Source organism: Chroicocephalus ridibundus, chromosome 2, assembly GCF_963924245.1.
Source record: "Chroicocephalus ridibundus chromosome 2, bChrRid1.1, whole genome shotgun sequence".
NCBI classification, from domain to species: domain Eukaryota; kingdom Metazoa; phylum Chordata; class Aves; order Charadriiformes; family Laridae; genus Chroicocephalus; species Chroicocephalus ridibundus.
This window is the reverse complement of record NC_086285.1, coordinates 151,720,322-151,739,249: the sequence shown is the minus strand read 5'-3', so window position 1 is coordinate 151,739,249 and position 18,928 is coordinate 151,720,322. Positions and strand designations below refer to the sequence as shown.

The 18,928-nt window shown below is 35.3% G+C and overlaps 1 protein-coding gene across 4 annotated transcripts in view; it reads left to right on the top strand.

The window, feature by feature from the left end:
- The window catches only part of CSMD3 (CUB and Sushi multiple domains 3), a 680,626-nt gene that overhangs the window by 359,985 nt on the left and 301,713 nt on the right, over window positions 1-18,928 (top strand). For all 4 annotated transcript variants that reach the window (XM_063327428.1, XM_063327427.1, XM_063327426.1 and 1 more), the window contains 2 exons: window positions 16,779-16,961; window positions 18,094-18,420. In XM_063327428.1, coding sequence (XP_063183498.1) covers window positions 16,779-16,961; window positions 18,094-18,420 — 510 coding nt within the window. The remainder of the gene's footprint in view (window positions 1-16,778; window positions 16,962-18,093; window positions 18,421-18,928) is intronic.

The following is an 18,928-nucleotide window of genomic DNA, read 5'->3' as shown; positions in this document are numbered from 1 at the left end:
ATAAAACTATAATTATCTCCAGCTACTTTGTTGGGAAAACTCTTTCTGTGTTCTCAGTGTTCTAGCAGAAGTGGTGAAAGGTGTTTGAGATTGTTGGGCCATCTTGTCAGGAAGTCATGCCATTTCTCTTGAATTGGTAATAGTAAGCAAGCAGCTATAGTTGCTCTCCTGAATCTACTTGTAATCTTTATCACTACTTCTGCATCATCTGAGCTTCTGAGAAAGATAACAGATTTCCAAATAGCATTCATCTTCACTTTTTCACTTGATCATCTATATTTCATGTCATAGGTAAATGAAAATGGTAATAGTCAGATAAAAGTAATTTTTCTGGCCACCAGGCTATTCACACTGTCATTTGCTTGAATTCTTCTAACTGGGCTGTCATGTGATGTATGTACCACTTGAATAAAAATTATTGCATCTTCAAGTGCTTTGATGTAGTTACTGTAGATGCAAGATTTTCTCAGTATTGTTCCCGTGGATTCAAGAAGGAACTGGCCCGGGCACATAACAAGAGCTACCAGTATTCACACGGTAGTAATACAGGATCTAGCAATGTAAATGTTTGGCTATTTATGATCAGTCCTTTACACTGGTTCAAAAATAACAAGTGATCCATCTGATCAGGGCACGTTTGTAGTTTCATGACACAGGGCTTCTGCATGGTTAAACAATGGCTCTACAACTACAGCAGACCTGTGAATAAACTTTGCAGTGTCTTTATTTACAGAATAATCTTATGCACAGTCAGTGATTTACCTGATTCCACACAAAGGTGAATATTCCTCTTCTTCAGCTTTGCCTGTATATTGATGAGATCAACTCTAAGAAGATTCAGGAGTTTTAATAATGCATTCTCTAATGCTTTTTAAAGACACATGACAGCTGTAAAGTCAAATGATGTGGCAACAGTGTCATGAGTATCCCAGCAGGTCGCATCTTGATTTTTGTGAACATGTTTTTTATAATTGAATTTTATGAGAACAAAACTGAAGTCTCTTGTAACACTTTTTGGTAATTTTAGAATTGTAGTCTTATTACCCGTTTACGTGCTTGAGGTGGAAAACACCTCTGCTTAATGTAAAGGTGTCCAATATACATAGAACTGAACTCCTCAGGTATGGAATTACTCTCCCTGCATTGTTCAACTATGCACTAAAAGCAGATCACTCACGCATTTTATAGGCTGAGGTTTACTTCAATATATGGATTGGAAAATTTACTCTCATCATCACTTTGACATCTATCCAGTACTTAAATATTGGAGAAATATATATTTAAATATTTCAGACATCTTGGACACATGATCATAGTAGTGATCTTGCTGCTATTTTACATGGTGGGGAAGCATCTTTCTTAATTTTACTTAATCTTCTTCCATCCATATGCAAATAATATTTTCTCTCTAATTTGTATATTTTAACCATAACAGAGAGTGAAATGATAAAACATATTATTGGTGAAGCTGATGCATTGCTTTGATGATTCAACATTGTTTCCAGATAAGATGTGACCTAGTTTAATTATTATTTATTTTACCATTTAAAAACTCTGAGCTATGACTGTTTGGGCTGAAATTATCTGTACTCAATGGCTGTCTCACTTTAAGTGCTTATGGGCAAATTCAAGCAAAACACTTCAGTAGCTTTGAAGAACATGGCTTCAGGAAAATACATTATTTTGTAGCCATTAAAAATAATCTGGCAACCTTTTTGATAAGTTCTAGCATTCTTGCACATTGGATCAGTGACCTGAAATTTGGCAAGGGGATGAATATCTAACCAGATTCAGTTTGTAAAATTCCAATTTGCATAGGCTTACTCACTTGTTTAAGAGGATTTAGGTTATAGAAACTAAAATCCCTAAGCACTTAGTCCAAGCTGTAGTCTAATCAGAGCTTCTAGCAGTACTTCTCTCTCTTTGTATTTTCTTTTTTGGAGGTAGGGGGTAAGAGCACTGCATTTCTAACTTGAAAAAAATTTACATTCAACAGATGAATTTAGGTGAAATTTAAATGCAGCTCTGTGGTGGATAACCTTAACTGGCTGCCACATGTCCACCAAGCTGCTCTCACTCCTCCTACTCAGCAGGACAGGGGAAGAAGATAAGATAAGATAAGGACAGGGAGACCACTCACCAGTTATGAGCATAGGCAAAACAGACTCAACAAGAGAAAGATTAATTTGATTTCTTGCCAATTAAAAATAAAGTATGATAGTGAGAAACAAAAAGAAAACTAAAACCACCCCTCCACTCCCTCTTCTTCTCGGGCTCAATTTCACTCCTTCATTCCCAACCTACTTCCCTGGGGTATTCTCCATAGGCTGCAGCGGAATCTCTGCATTTCTCTCACATTTTTCATGTTTCTCTCACATTTTTATTGCCCCTCTCTCACAGCTGGTTTGCAGCATTTTTTTACCCTTTCTTAACTATGTTGTCACAGAGACATCACCAGGATTACTGATGGGCTCAGCTTTGGCCAGCAGCAGGTCCTTCTTGGAGCTGGCTCTGTCCAACATGGGGCCCTCTTCTCACAGAGGTCACCACTGCAGAATCCTGGCTACCAAAACCTTTCCATCTAAACCTAATACAAACTCACTATATGATTTTTATAGGAGCAAACCCTGCTCCTGTACCTCCTGTACAATTCCAATTCTGGGAATTGTCGTCTTTTTGTTTGTTTGGTGTAAGGCGGTATTTGTTCTGGGATTTGAGGGTTGGGGTTTTTTGTGGTTTTGGTTTTCTTTTTAGTCTGCCCTTGTTTCCTTTTGGGAAGATATAGTTACGTTGTGCCAGAAGGGAATAACTGACCAAACTAGAAAGGAGCAGGATGAGGGATCATGGGACCAGAAGCCCGATCAAGAAAGCCAGCCACGTAGACAGTGTAAAACCATTTGAAGCCAAAGCTCTGTGTAGAAATAGAGAGGCCTCTGAAACAGCAGTGAAATGGAAGAGGTTTACCACTTAGATAAGTGAGATACGTGAGGTAAGCCCCATATAAAGAATAAATGATGAATAAATAATTTTGACATGGGTAGTAATAGTAATACGCCATATTAAAGTATCTTTTGTCTTAACATAGTGTAATAGTGGCTAGAGTGAGGAACATAAGTCACAGATAAGAGGATTTTGGTGGTATAGACGCCCCCAATAGACAGATGCATTTCTGTCATGTGCTTAGTCTCTGAGAAGATATCAACAAACAATAGACAGATGCAGCTAGTTGATATTGAGGAACAAATATCACTATAAATTACAATTGTTAGTCTCTTGCCACATAATTCATGTTGTCTAATTCTAGTTGAGAAGTTCAAGGTGTTCCATTGTTTCTCATAACTACTGTTTTTATCAGTTCTGTGTAGGTATTTATTTTTACCGTTCATATGATTACTCCTGTGTGAGTGGATCAGAAGGTACAGAATGTTCTGGCTTTTTTTGGTTCGTTGGTTTGTTGTTTTTGTTTGTTTGTTTTGGTTTGTTTGTTTGTTTGTTTTAAATAGGAATTGGTAAGTGTTTCTCTACAGACTTTCTTTTTTGCTCTGTTCTGTAACCTTCAGCAAAGGCAAAAACAAGCTGGAACTAATAGTCTTACAACCTGAAACTAATAGTCTTACAACCTGACTAGATGTTTAGCTCAGCAAAATTGGAAAGTTTTAATGGTGATAAAGTTACTACCAAATTAAAACCTTGGTGGTGGTGCATAGTCACACGTATATGCAGAAGAAGATGGAGATAACAATCATGGAATCATTCAAGGCACTGGAGGACAAGGGTTATCGATTGCCATTGAAGAGAAGTTGCATAACTATTGCATGTTCAAAACATTGTCTGCCTTGAAATTGTCAGTAAGAGTAACATCAACAGATTTGAAAGGTTCTACAGATGACATACTGGCTCCAAATAAATTCACAGTTGTCAACAGATAAACTCTCGATGTGTCAAGAGACAAATTCTGCATGATAGCTTCAATAGTCTTGAGTTTGGACTTCTATCTGCACACATTTACCATTTAAGAAGAAAAAGGACAGCATTATTCAGAACAGAAGGGTCAACAGTGTATGTACAAGTCTGCCTGACTACCATAGTGCCAGAAAAAAAATCCCTTGATATAGTTCATTTTCAATTATATGATCTTCAAAAGTGTATTGACAGATGCAGATGAAGCTATTGAATATACTAAAGCATTCTATTTTCCTGAATATTTTCTAAAGATGAGTGAAATGCCTTAGTCAAATCAGCAATGTCACAAATGAGTCTCCTGCTGCTGCTCATATTAGTAAAATAGTATATTTCATGTTTTTATCATAACTTAGAATATTTTCTAAACATTAAAGGACCACGTTCTCTACAGATTCAATCTCTTTATGGTGATTAACAACAAGCTTATATTTTTCTCATTGAAATGAAATTATTTAGTCTGTGGAAGAAAACCATTCTTATTTTAAAATGAGAAAAAGCCCACGCACTTAAATAAAGAGGATTCAGACAGAGAAATTATAGACTTTATGTAACTGCTAGTAAATGGATTTTAGGCTTAATGCTGTCTTAAAAACAATTTCGGGCATTTCAGCGTATGTTGACTATCCATTCAGATTATTTCCTTTTGACAGGACAAGCAGTAACTAGTGGTCTGAGGGATATTCTGTGTATTCTTATTGGAACTGTTCATGTAAAGGATCGCAGACTTATATAGAATTCCTTGGTATTATTTTTCCATTTATTCTTTCTTGCTTGTGCCTAGTTTCTATAGTTCCACAAAGAAAGCTAACAGTGTAGTTGTCTGCTATAAACAGTTACGTTAAGGGAGAGCTGCTGAAATTGATAGATGTTTTCTCTCTTTAACAAAACTACTTTATTTTTTGAGGTGTAACTAGCATGTAGCATTCCAGAATGTGGAATTGTATTTCAACCTTTAAAATAAAACTGTTGATAGTTCCATGAAACTTTTTTCAAATTATCCAGTGATCCATCTTTAGTCCAGCTAAAGTCATAGAATCATAGAATCATTTACGTTGGAAAAGACTCTTGGGATCATCGAGTCCAACCATCAACTCCACTCTACAAAATTCTCCCTTACACCATATCCCCCACCACCACATCTAAACGAGTCTTAAACACATTCAGGGATGGTGACTCCACCACCTCCCTGGGCAGCCTATCCCAGTGTCTGACCACTCTTTCTGTGAAAAATTTTTTCCTAATGTCCAGTCTAAACCTACCCTGCCGCAGCTTGAAGCCATTCCCTCTTGTTCTATCGCTAATTACCTGTGAGAAGAGACCAGCACCAACCTCTCTACAATGTCCTTTCAAGTAGTTGTAGAGTGATGAGGTCTCCCCTCAGCCTCCTCTTCCTCAAACTAAACAGTCCCAGCTCCTTCAATCGCTCCTTATAAGATTTATTCTCCAGGCCCTTCACCAGCTTTCTTGCCCTCCTCTGCACTCGCTCCAGCACCTCGATATGTCTCTCGTATTGAGGTGCCCAGAACTGGACACAATACTCAAGGTGTGGCTTCAGCAGTGCTGAGTACAGGGGGATAATCACCTCCCTACTTCAGGTACATTTAGGAAAAGCTGGCAGGAATTTTTTAACTATGTCCAAATACAGTTCCTCCAGAATGAAGTAGCTGTGTTATCACGAGCAAATATAACATACCTGCTTGCTGCCCATTCCATAGATTCTCAATAGAGGGAAATTATCTGAAGAGGAAAGGTGTGGTTGATTCAAAGCTGTAGTGGCTGAGGAGCAAAGAGTGTATATACACACTGAACCTTCAAAAGAACACAGTGGGAGTATAATGCATGCCTCCCCTGACATGCATCTTCTCTTCACATCAAAATTATACTGAAAAAAACAGAAGTATTACTGAGATAAGGCTGAAAGAGGAAGGCCAAGCTGATAGGATTTGGGGAAATAAAGTTATGCAGGAAGCAGAAATCTTTTGAGCATAACATAGATGGGAGACAAATATTGCTGATGCCTCTCACAACTTATAGTGCAATTTTATCAAATGATAAAATTCCAGCTGGTTTTTGCAAGCAAATCTGGAATAAACGAGATCCTTGGATTTAGCAATATTTGCACAGAAATTTAGCAAATTCTAGAAGCAGGAGGAATTTGGAAGAGGAAAAATGGGTCTACCCATTTCTCTGACTTGTTTGATCTCCACCAGTTCTCTAGTATTGGTACATGGTTGCTGGTTTCTAGCTACTTTGTTCTCCTTCAGTCACTGTAATGCTCCCAGGGCAGAATAATCACTGGATTAAAAAATATGTACTTATACTTAGATTGTTGATATGTTTATTGTTTCATTTAAGTTTTTATGGAATTAAAAATAGAAAACAAAAAAAAAAAACAAACAAACCACCTAAAAGCTAAAATGTTGGCAACTGAGCATATACCAATAAAGGAGTGATTAATGTTTTATTTATTCAGTACAATTACTTGAAATGAATCCAAATACTATCAGCATCAAACCCAGAACCCAGAAATTTCAGATTTAGTGTTAAATTAACCTGAAGTCAAAGTGAAGAATAAATATGAGGTTAAGTTTAACAGAAATTAAAGTACTGAATTAAAAGGCGAGGTATGGAAATTAGCTTTTAGATAATCCAGAGAATATCTTTTATACCTCTAGTGTAGTATGATAAAGAAATATAATAAGGCTTTTTCTGTCTGCTTTATACTATTGCTAGTGTTCATCCTAATACTTAAAACTGTTCATATTATAATGGCTACACTTCTTTCTTGTATTTTTTCCTGAAATGGCTACTTTCTCTAATGTCCATTAAGCTATTAGTTATATGTAACATAAAATCAAGAAGTGAAATTCAAAACTTATCATGACAATGATGGCTTTGTCATTGACTTCAGAGGACTGAAGTATTAAGTCTACAAAATGTTCTTTATGATCTTCTTTAGAATCTTTGTACATTGAAATGTCTGTATTTATATGTTTCAGCTGCCCTGTACTTTTTGAGAATTTCTTGCTGGATTTTATGTTCTGCTTATCTGTATGGCAATTGTGATATCATAAATGTTGTAGCTAGTCATATTCAAGCCTCTGATAAACTTTTTATAAAGTCTCTGGCCTTCAAGGCCATTAACAGTCCTTTTAATTGCCTTTGAGTATTGTCTCCCTTGCGTTCTCTGAGTGTTCCCTGTACAAAGTTGGAGAAGTCTTTTAAAGGAGTTGCCTATATTTCGGGATTTGGATATGTAGGTGACATACAATTATAATTTTTTCTTCTCTCCCCCCCGCCCCCAACCAATACTTTCCTTATATTTATTCATTACTGGATTATTTATTTTATTTTTAGAAGCTAACTAGAATGCAGGAATGAAGCAGATGATAGACTTTTTCATTCATGTTGCACTACTCTAATTTCATTACTAGTTTGACCCAGATAACAATTGGACACATTTTTATTTTTTTTTTTCCCCAAATAGTGTATTGTCAGTGGAGTTTGCTACTATCTGATCAAACACAGGAGAAACAGGAAAAAATGGCTAATGTAAGGAAAACTAACCAAAAAAAAAAGGAGAAGGCACTATTTTGTAGGAATCTGTGATCCCCTAAGATGAAGGAATAGATTCATCCTCAAACAGAGGTAGCTTTGGACAGAAAGACAGAGTGAGGTATATCGCGAGTATTTGTTGAATTGAATCCACATACTTATTAATTTTGTTGAAAGTTGGAAAGCATCATCTGATCTAGTTAAAGACGTCCCTGCTTACTGCAGGAGAGTTGGACTAGATGATCTTTAAAGGTCCCTTTCAACCCAACACATTCTGTGATTCTATGGTAATCCATAAAATTCATAAACAAAATCAATTATCCAAATAAGGGATAAAAATTTACATTAACTGTATGTTTAAATAAATCACACAGCGTTTTAAAAACCAACACAAAGTTGTTTTAATGTAATCAAATATTCTACTAAATGAATATTCTCTTGAAGCTACTAGTGATTTCTTTATGTATTGTTTTTGAGGTAGTAAAGAAGGTTGCATTTTATACAAAGAGCTTGAAAATAGTAAGCGTTGATTAGCTAAAATATGTTTGACAGACTATGATGTGTAAGGTAACAAATGGAGTAGATATGAGTCATCATGGGGGTTTTATGCATATTAAACTATATTTTCTTATTAGCTCAGGCATCAAATCAGACAGACTTGAAACCCACATCAGTCCCAAAGCATGTACTTAGAGATAAAAGCATTCTTACTTGCTCCTGTAAAATAGGATTCAAAATTGGTAACAGGGTAAGCTATTTTTCTATGAGTTCCAAATACTGCTAAGCATGCTGATAAACCTGAGTATATAGACTATTATTTCTTCTGTCTTTCTCTAAGAATTTAAATATTTCTGTTTATGCTTTTGGCTGAAATTAGACTTAATGCCCCAGCTGTTTAACTTGGTGCACTTTTAAGCATTCTACATAGCTTTTAACCAAAGTGAATAATGGGAGATGCCAGCAAGATAACACCTGGTAGAATATTATATAGAAGACATTTAAGACTTAGCAAATAGTATTGTGCTACCAGAATTTTTAATTATCCTAAAGACTCTTGTCTGTAAATTTTAATAAGTTTTAAAGGTTTGTGGAAAAAATATCATCCTGAATTAAACTCTAAAGGCAATTCCATAAAAAGAAGAAAGATACAACTTATAGTTGAGTGTATTTGAGCATTTTTTTTTTTTTGAACCACTGCTGTGTTATTGCAGTTTGTATGTACAACTACTTTCTTTTTTTTCCAAAATATATACATGTGAACCCCAGTTTTTGTGAACATTTATACGAATGAGAAGTCCCGTGGTGCTATTAAACTGTTTGTGTGGATGGAGTTCTACAGAACAGTTCATATTCTAAACCTAAATTAAGAGAGTAACTTATTTTATTAGAGGTGCCGTTATTATATAAAGACCCACAGGGCTCATTCATTAGCTGGACCAGCTTATTGCTGGCTGACTAGCAAATAACTCAACTTTAAAAGACAGAACATGGCACTGAATAGGAAAAGAAGGAAGTATGTGTATCCATAAAGTCTGTAAGTACCTACAATATATAATAGAACATAATTATGAAATATTTTATGCTTATAGCAAAAAAAGAGATAAATTATACAGTAAAAATCACGGATATATAACTGCTAACTGCTATTCCTCTGAAAAATCTACTGTCATGGAGAATAGCTCTAACTAGTTTTTCCTTATACTAAAAATGTTGAGCACTTGTGATATACATAAAATGTTACTGTCAATGGTGGCTGACATTGTTTTACCCCCGTATTCTCAGATGGACCTCATCTGACTTTTCCATAAGTGACTTCAACGCCATTACCCTCCCTTAATTAATTATCCTTTTTTTCTTTGTGAAATGCTCACATTCTGGCTCTTCGCATCATGTGATCAGGAAGTGAGAAGTACCCTGACAATTGGTATAATTCAGCAAGGAAGTGAAGGTTATCACCGCCTACATAGCAGGGAAAGAACAGCTGTTTCTTTTATAGATTTTTTTTTTTCCCCATAGAATTTCACTGACTGACTCTATACCCTTGGACAGGTGTTCTGTATAACTGAAAATCACATGACACTGGGCTTTTTGTTCTTCCGGAAATGAACTTCCATCATTTGTTCATAAAAATACTCATGCTTTAATGGTAACAGTTAATAGATAAAACTATTTCCTTTACTTGAAGAAACATAGTAATATTTAGGAGAAGGTATCATCTGTTAGGTTATTCACTTTGTTTTCTGTTTACTGATCATAGCAATACCTGAGTCCTGTTACATGTAAATGTGACCAAACCTCCAGTCTTTTGCTGTGTAAGTGCTAAGTGCAGTCTAAGATCTTCCTGAAATTGGTCCATAACAGTTTGTCTGCTATGTATCTTTAAGATTCTTTTTCTTGATTATGTGTATTGTGAAGACATATGTCATAGTTTACCAATTGCTTGTATTGTTTATCATCCCAGATGACACTAAAAAATATCTGTTCTTGATTCATAAGTTATTAATTTTTATTTTCCTTCTTGCTGCGTTTTGAGTGCTTTTTCTCCTTATGATTTAGGTTCTAATGTTCAAGGTAAAATAGATGATTATACTGTTGCTGGTTCCTTGCATTGCAAGCAAAAGTTGTACAAATGCATAATGGTATCTTTTCCTATCTCTTTAATAAGCAAGACCTGCAGTGGGAACAATGTCATGACAATTTCACAACCAAATTAGATGTGCAATGTATACAGTAATGTATACAGTAATTTAAATTGTACATACCCTCATGTTTCATAGTGGGATTATGTAGATTTTTTCCCCATTATCCTGCAAAATGCCAGTGTGTCAATATATGTTGGTGAATGTTTGTACCTTTTGACATAGCAAATTCAAATATCAAACAGCCAGCTTCATTCTTTTTAAATTACATACTGAAAGCCCGTTTCTTTTCACATACTAGTATTTAGTTAATCCGGTATGCTTTGTTGCAAAGAATAGCATGTAATGAATTCAAATGCAATTTTACTAATGACAAAAGAAAATCTAGTTGTCTGCCGTACCTCTATTGATATGCTCACTGAAACAAAAAATGGGCATTATTCTAAAATGCTGTTAAAGTAAAAAGTGATTGATCTTTGCCTGGTATTTCCGTGAATTACTATTGATTCTGAATCTCTGCTGAAGTGATGGCAAGTCTTCAGGATTGTAATTTTCCAATGTTCAGCACTGCACTCTTTCCTTTCAAAATTGTTTTCCCTTGTAAGAATCACATTCATGTCCTTCATTTTCCCTTGAGTTACAGGAGAAAAAAGATCAACAAGTTACCTCTTCAATCCCTAACTCCAGTGCCACTGTGTCAAAATGCATTTGTGTAGTAAGTGACCATCTATTTTCCCCAAGGCTCATTTAGTCACCTGCAGAATCTGCCCGTCCTTCATGAAGACAGAGGATAAGAGAAAAAGAACATTCCTGTCTTGGTATCCCTATGCTGGTAGCTACCGTAGCTTTGGGCTTTCACTTCAGTGCATCAGTGATTGGAAATCTACAGAAACCTTCAGTGAGATACACAAAATAACAAAAGGATAATTTAAAACAAAACGAGATACTTACCTTAATTTTCTTTCTGTTTTTCTTTTATTTTTCCCATAATTTGATGTGTTTTCTAGGTATTTCTTGTTAGAATATATGTTGGCAATTGTAAGCTCCATTCAGTGCACTGTGACCACAATCATCACTTATGTATGACCAGGTTTCCAAAATAATGAGAATACTAAATAGTCTCAAAATGATTCTTTAAAAAAAGTTAGATTTCTGACATCACCCGAAATCATTCATCCTTTTATTGTTAATGTCCTTTTATGTTAAAATTATTTCTGAAAACAAAACCGGATTTGCTGGTTTTTTTTCCTTCTCAAAAGCCTTAAACATTAAAAGATCATGCCTAATTCATTATTAACACATTTAACAAACTGTATTTATGCTTAGAGGTGCTTCTCTTTTTTTTGACTACAAAGAAAGAAAGGACTATCTAATGGAAATAATATTAGCTTAAGTGTTTTTTTTTTTTCTGAGGCACAAATAGCATACTTGCCGTTTGATCACAGACTCGTAAGTCGGTTGTAGTGACCACAGGAAAAGAAAAATACATCCTAACCATCTCTTATTGTAGCCAACATGAACTGCAAATCTTGAAAAGTGGAATATATCATAAAAGAGAACATAAATCAAAATGTAAAAATAAAAAGTAACCAAAATATTAAAAAAAAAATAAAATGCACTAAACAATAAGATTACTTTTGACTTTTGAGGTACTCATGTGTGATAAACTTCTTCCTAATGCTTGTGCTTTGCAATATCCTGTGGAAATAGTGTTTCCACTAAAATATACTCTATAACAACTTCTGCTGTGAATTGCAACTTTGTTATACATGTGCATTATATGAAAGAATGTATTATAGTTGGTGACATTTTTAGTCAAACTAAAACAGAGCAGTGGACTCTTATGTGCAACTATGTTGGTAGGAATTCTAGCTATGTTCCCGGATGGTAGCCCATAATACCTTTTATTTCTCTTCACTATTTGGTGACTCATACTGAAGTTTCCAATTTTGTATAATTTTTCAAAAATTTTAATTATGGCATCACTATTTGAGCTGTTTGAAAACATACTGTTTCTTCTACTAATCTTAAACAACCATAAAATAATTTCTATTTATCATAAATTAATTATTTACAATGAGGGACTAGTGCAAGTTTATCAAGAAATGAGACTTTGTCAGGCTCTGAACCTAACTACTTAGGCGTTGTTGAAACAAATATGCAATGCAGGGAAGCTGAAACAAGAGTGGTAGAGCTAGCAGTAAAAAATGTGAATGTGAATATCATTTGCCCCCCTAGCAATTTCAAACAAAGATGAAATAGTGATCTTCCCTAAAACTGTGTTATTTAAAATGTGATTATCTGAAAAAAGCCCAGTAAGCAGTCAGGGTTTTTTTTGTTTTTCTTGTCTGTTTTAAAGGAAGTTTGTTGATATTCTTTAAACAAATCTAAAAGCTATTTGCACATCAGTCAAAAAAAAAAAAAAACAAACCCAAAAAAACCCCAAAACAAAACAACCCACCAAAAACCAGAAAACATTTCTGTGTCTAAGGAGAACTAAGTTATGACAAAAATATTCTGTTTCAAATTCAGAAATGAACTGATGCTAACATGAAATTTACAGAGTGTGAAAGTGGTGTAAGCGAAGCATGCAGGAAAGATTAGAGTAATAAAGGAAAGATTTGCTATAAATGCAAATGAACATGAATGGGGTTTAGGAATGGTTTATTTAATTTAAAACTGTCATTCAAATAACGTCTTGTTCAACTTAATTCCATTTATGAAAGCAAATTAAATATAAGACTGGATGTAATCTCTTAGATACAGCCATCACACAGCATAAAGGTTTGGGTTTTTTTCCAACTAACTCCTGTAAATAATTATACTCTGCCTAACAATTTTTTGAATTCAGAATCACTTTCTTTAAGACTTTCTAATAGGGACGTTTGATAGAAGACAAGATGAGCAAGCTCATTTTATCAGCTTTGCTCAGCTATATATCTTTTTAAATGTGACAAAAAGCATGGAAACTCTTGCTATTTAGGATAAAATAATAATTAGAGAAAGCCATTGTCCCACCAGCTACATCAGAATTGTAGCCCCCATAAAGAATAAATATAAGTAGGCTTGAAGTCATTTACTGTCTAGCATATATTCTATGAGAAAACTACAATAAGTTACTTGATGTAATGACTTCTTGGAGAACTAGTTTATAGAATACATTTGTTTTCCCAAATGAAATGTGAAGCGAATTAGGCACTTAGAATATTACTAATTTACCAGAATAGCCTAGGGAAACTTTTTATTTCTTGAGCAGTAGTAGTTCTGTAGCAAGTAGTTTTGTAGGTTTGACATTAACAGTCTCATCAACGTTGAAGATAGGAGGAGTGAGTTTGTGTTCTCTTTGGGATATCTTACGTTGTTTCTTCAGGACAGCTTTAACTTTTATTGGAGGTCTGTGTTCTGGGGGTTGTTTGAACCTGGTTTATATCTTTTTTAAAATTACAAATTATATTCTTTTTTTCCTAGAACTGTTTGAACAAATAAATACAAATAACACAAATAAAGCAGTAAGAAATGTCGGTGTTTGTTGTGCTTTTTGTTGGATGGTTTTGTTTTGTTAGTTTTGATTTTCTTTAATCAAATGGAATAATAAAGCCTTTCAAATCTCTATGAAGACTTTTTTTAAATAATCTTCAACTCTTTTTCATTTCCTTGTTGAAATTGAATGTTCTTTATTTGCTTTTTGTTACATTTAAATTGTATGCAGAGCATTAATAGCTAAAAGCTTTGCGAAATGAGGTGTATGCTGTTGAAAATATGACCCTAGAAAAATTGAGTTAATACAAAACATTTGCTGTTTGTTTGTTTTTTTCCTTATAGTCAAACTTCCAAATGTGGAAACATGAAAAAAGTGGCAGCAAGACCTTTAAAGAGAATTTTTCAAACTATCTTTTAGGGATATCTGTTGCTATTATTAATAGACGTGATAAATTAATTTTATTTTAAGATTTCTGTCCTTTTTATAGTTACGATAAAAGATGAAAGAAGTTTGTAATAGCTGGGATAGACAGGGAAAAAAGTATTTTGTATTAAATTTACATTACGTATGTGCCATATTTCCTGTATTTGTAAATGATGAATGCATTCCTGAGTTTCATATCTTAAGCACAGCATTTTCTTCAAAAGTTTCTAAGACATAACTGACTGTATCCAAGGGTGCTAGGAGAGCTGGTGAATCTCCTTGCAAGGCCACTTTCTATCATCTTTGACAGTTTGTTGAGATCAGAAGAGATACCCAAAGACTGGAAAAAAGTTGCATGATCTTCAACAAAAGCCAAAACCTTGACCTGTGCAACTGCAGGCTGACCTTTATTTCAGTTCCTGGGGAAATTACGGATCAAGTCTTCTTGAAAGCCATTTCCTGGCACGTGAAGAAACTGATTGGGAACAGCTAGCATGAATCTATCAAGGGTAAAGCACACCTGACCAAGCTGATTGGTCTTTTATAATAAATCACTGGATCGCTGGACAAGGGGAGAGCAGTGAGCATTGCCTACTTCAGCCTTATCAAGGCTTCTCTCTCTGTCCATTCATCCAGAGTTGGACATATGAATATAATCTCCTGACTTGGATGCAAGAATATCGTAGGAGATAACCAGATGGGTGAAAAAAAGAAAAGAAAATAAAAAATACCAAAAAACCAAACCAACCAAACCACAAAAACCACCCCTGTAAGAGACAGGTTGGATGATAGGACAGAGGATAGTGGTTAATGGATCATACAGTACCAGAGGCCAGAAGCAAGAAGAGTACCACAGGAGTCTACTCTTGGATATTCTATTTTGTCATTGACTGTGAAGAGGCTATGAAGTGCACTCTTATCAGGTTTACAGATGACATTAATTTGGAAGAAACAGTCAAATATGCTCAAGAACAGTGCTGCTATCCAGAGGGACCCATACAGGCCAGAGGAATGGGCCTACAGGAGCTCTGTGAAGTACAACAAGGGCAAGTGCTAAGTCCTATACCTGGGAATTTATAACTCCTGCACACAGTAGAGGCTGGGGAGTGGTTCTCCAGAAAAGGCATTGGTGCCCTGGAGGACAGCAAACTGAGTGTAAACCAGCACCATGCCTTGGCAGCGGAGAAGGTTAAAAGAATCCTGAGATGGATTAACACGAGCACAGAATGATGGAAGTGATTATTCTCCTATACTTGGATCTTCTTAGACTCTATCTGCAATAGTCCATCCAGTTTTGAGGGACTGACTAATTGAAGTGAGTTCAGTGGAGGGCTGTCAAGGCAATCAAGGGCTCAAGCATTTGCCCTTTAAGAAGAGCCTGAGGGAGCTGGGCTTTTTCAGCCTGTAAAAATAGGGTCTAATATCAGCCTGCCAGTAGATTTGAGGAGGTTATTGAGAAGACAGGGGCATGGAGGATGAGGGAACAATTGGCATAAGTCAGAACAAGAGATGTTCAGAATAGATATAAGAAAAATTTTTTTCCCATGCAGGCAGCCAAGCAGTGGAATAGGTTGCCCAGACCAGTCTGCATCCTAGGAGGTTTTCAAGAGCCAACTGGATAAAGCCCTGAGCAACATGGTCTGACCTTATAGATGAACCTGCTTGGAGCAGGAGCCTGTCCTAGAGACCTCCAGAGGTCCCTTCCGGGGGACCCCAGGGAGTGGATCAGGAAAGCCAAGACACAGCTGGAACTGAACTTGACTAGGGACATGAAAAATAACAAGAAGTGTTTCTTTAGGTACATAGGACAACAAAAGAAAATGAAAGAAATTGCACCCTCCCTGATGAGCAAAACAGGAGATCTGACTACAACCGACATGGAGAAAGATTAGGTACTCAACAACGCTTTTGCCTCGGTTGTCACTAGCCCAGCTCACAGAACGCAAAGGCAGAGACTGGTAGAATGAAGCACTATGAGCTTGTGAAATGCATATGGGTGAGAAATGCTTTTTAGAAGATCCCTCCATGCTCATATCTACTAGTGAAAGTTCAGGAAAATATGTAATCTGAGAGAATATCATAGCTGTAACAATTGCAGAAATGAGAGAGAATCATTCAGATACCTTGCAGTCGAGCCTACTGAGGTAAAATGCTATTTGAGTATAGAGAAGTTATTTTTGCTTGTGTCTCCGTAATATGCGTACATATAAATATGTATATATGTGTGTATATAATAACATATAGCCTCCTTTTGACTTTGGGCAACTCTTTTTGTGTCGGTACTCCCTTTTCTTTGCATTGTCATTAGTTAATCAATTTAAACTGTATTGGAAAATGGACAGTGTTTACAGAGTGGGATGCTGGTCTCTGTTGCTAGTTTTAAGCACTCAAGTACTACAAGTGAATTTTTACTTAATACCATTATTGCCTACAATTTTACAAAATAAAGTAGGAATAATTTTCTTCATATTCTTTTAAATGTCAAGTGTTCTATTAATACAAAGAGCTCTGATTTTTCTAAGAACCTTCCTCAAAAATTCCTCCTTAAGAAACTGGAGTATAGAATCAGACTCACTGGTGCATTTCAGCAACTGTTGTTATGTAGATGATTTTCATTTGCCTATAATAACGTACAGTTATTTTCTAGATTTGAGCATATATGCATGTGGAGTTTATTTTATTTTTTCTAGAAATAAATTCAGTATTTATTTCAACAGAAATTGAAAAGGAAAGCTGTGGGGATCCTGGAACACCGTTGTATGGTATCAGAGAAGGGGATGGATTTTCTAATCGTGATGTTTTAAGGTTTGAGTGTCAGTTTGGATTTGAATTGATTGGAGAGAGATCTATCATTTGCCAAGAAAACAACCAGTGGTCTGCAAACATACCAATCTGTATTTGTATGTACCAAATATTTTTTTCTTATTATTTTTAATGCATAACATTATGATAAGTTTTTCATTATATATAGTAATTTGTGTGATTACAGAGTTAGCACAACACAGTCAATTCTGCTGACAGGATGATTTTTCTTTTGTTCAGTGGTGGGTTTACCTAATGATTATGCCCAAGACAGGTTCTAGAACTGCTAAAATATTTTTTTTTCCTTTTACTAGCAACTATTAAAGCAGTTGTCTTTATGTGATTATATAATATTTTATTATTAGCTTTTTTTGTAGGATTCTGTAGATTTTATATGTATGATAGAGTTTTTATAGCTACTCTTATAAATCAATGTATTTCCTTAGATTAGAAGTTGCTGAATTGTAATCAAGGGTTTAAATTATTTACATTTATTTATATTTTTTGCCCATGTATTATATATGAATATCTTTTAGCACTTATGATTATAGACATTTATAACTCTCTTCCAGTTACATTATACAGCATAAGTAAAACCAATGTTGTGATAAGCACTTGTAGCGACACCTTTCTTAACATTTCCACTAAAATAGTACAGATCAAATATATTCAAAGTGCAATCAGTTGCTTTCATCCCTGCAGCTCAATTTAATAGGGCTTAACTGAAATGGTATAACATAAAATATTATTCTGATAACAACAAAACTACTCTGTGTTCTCTTTGAGGCTAGTTAATTTCTTGTGCTGCTTCTGGGTGAACAACAAATGATAAGGGCACTATTGACTTTCTGCCTCTTTAATGTGCTCAGTGAGAGGTCTGCTCATCTAAACAGCTCCCTAAAGGAGAAAATAAGTGGTGCCAAGTGATTAAGGATTGTTGAACATGGGTAAATTGTAAGGACTGCTGTGGGCTTCCAATGCAACAAGGATGCTCTTTATTACCTGGGGACTCTGCTTGGGAGGTAGTTTTATTGAGGGGAAGGGAACACAAAGATTAAAAAAAAATAAATAGAATCTTCTTTCTGGTTTCACAGTTCATAACAAATACTGAATTATTCACTTCAGGTAATCAGCAAGTTTAAGGATCTCTTACAAAAACTTAGCAATAAAATAGATCATTATTGAAATGTTTTATTTGGTTAGCTAATTTTTTTCTCTTTTTTTTGGCAGTTCCTTGCCTTTCCAATTTCACTGCACCAATGGGAACAGTTCTTTCACCTGATTATCCAGAGGGATATGGGAATAATTTAAACTGTATCTGGACAATAATTTCAGACCCTGGGAGCCGAATCCATCTCTCTTTTAATGACTTTGACTTGGAATCTCAGTTTGACTTCCTTGCAGTCAAAGACGGTGACTCTCCAGATTCCCCCATAATAGGAACATTTACTGGTGCTGAAGTTCCTTCCCATCTTACCAGTAATGGTCATATTTTGCGTCTGGAATTTCAAGCTGACCATTCAATGTCAGGACGTGGATTTAACATCACTTATAACAGTGAGTAACAGTATTGTTTTATGTATGCATGTATTTTGTTTTCAACATAGAGTTTAGGAGATGTGTATGTCAAAACACATATGGTATGGTTATGGTAATACACCTTCAAACAAATCCTGTATAGCTACAGATACCTAATTTAGGTGTTTAGATTTTCTTTCAAATACAGTGAAAATATGTATATTTATAGCATTAGAGATCATTGTGATGGGAGTGTTTAGAAGACTGACAAATCAGGCCAGGTTCAAATTGTGAAACGGAAGTTTACTAAATTTGTTAACAGCACACTTTGTGCTGCTGGTTAAATCCTACATAGTGTTAATCATTAAGCATCGTTACATATACAAAACAGTTACTCTGGGACACTCATATGCTAGTTTAGTCATGAATGTGCGTAATATCCGAGAGCCGATGGCTGCCGTCGGTGCTAGCTCCTAGTCACCAGGGTTAACAGGGGCAGCTGTAGGATAACTTTGATAAGAGAAGTCAAACCGCAGTAGGGTTTTCT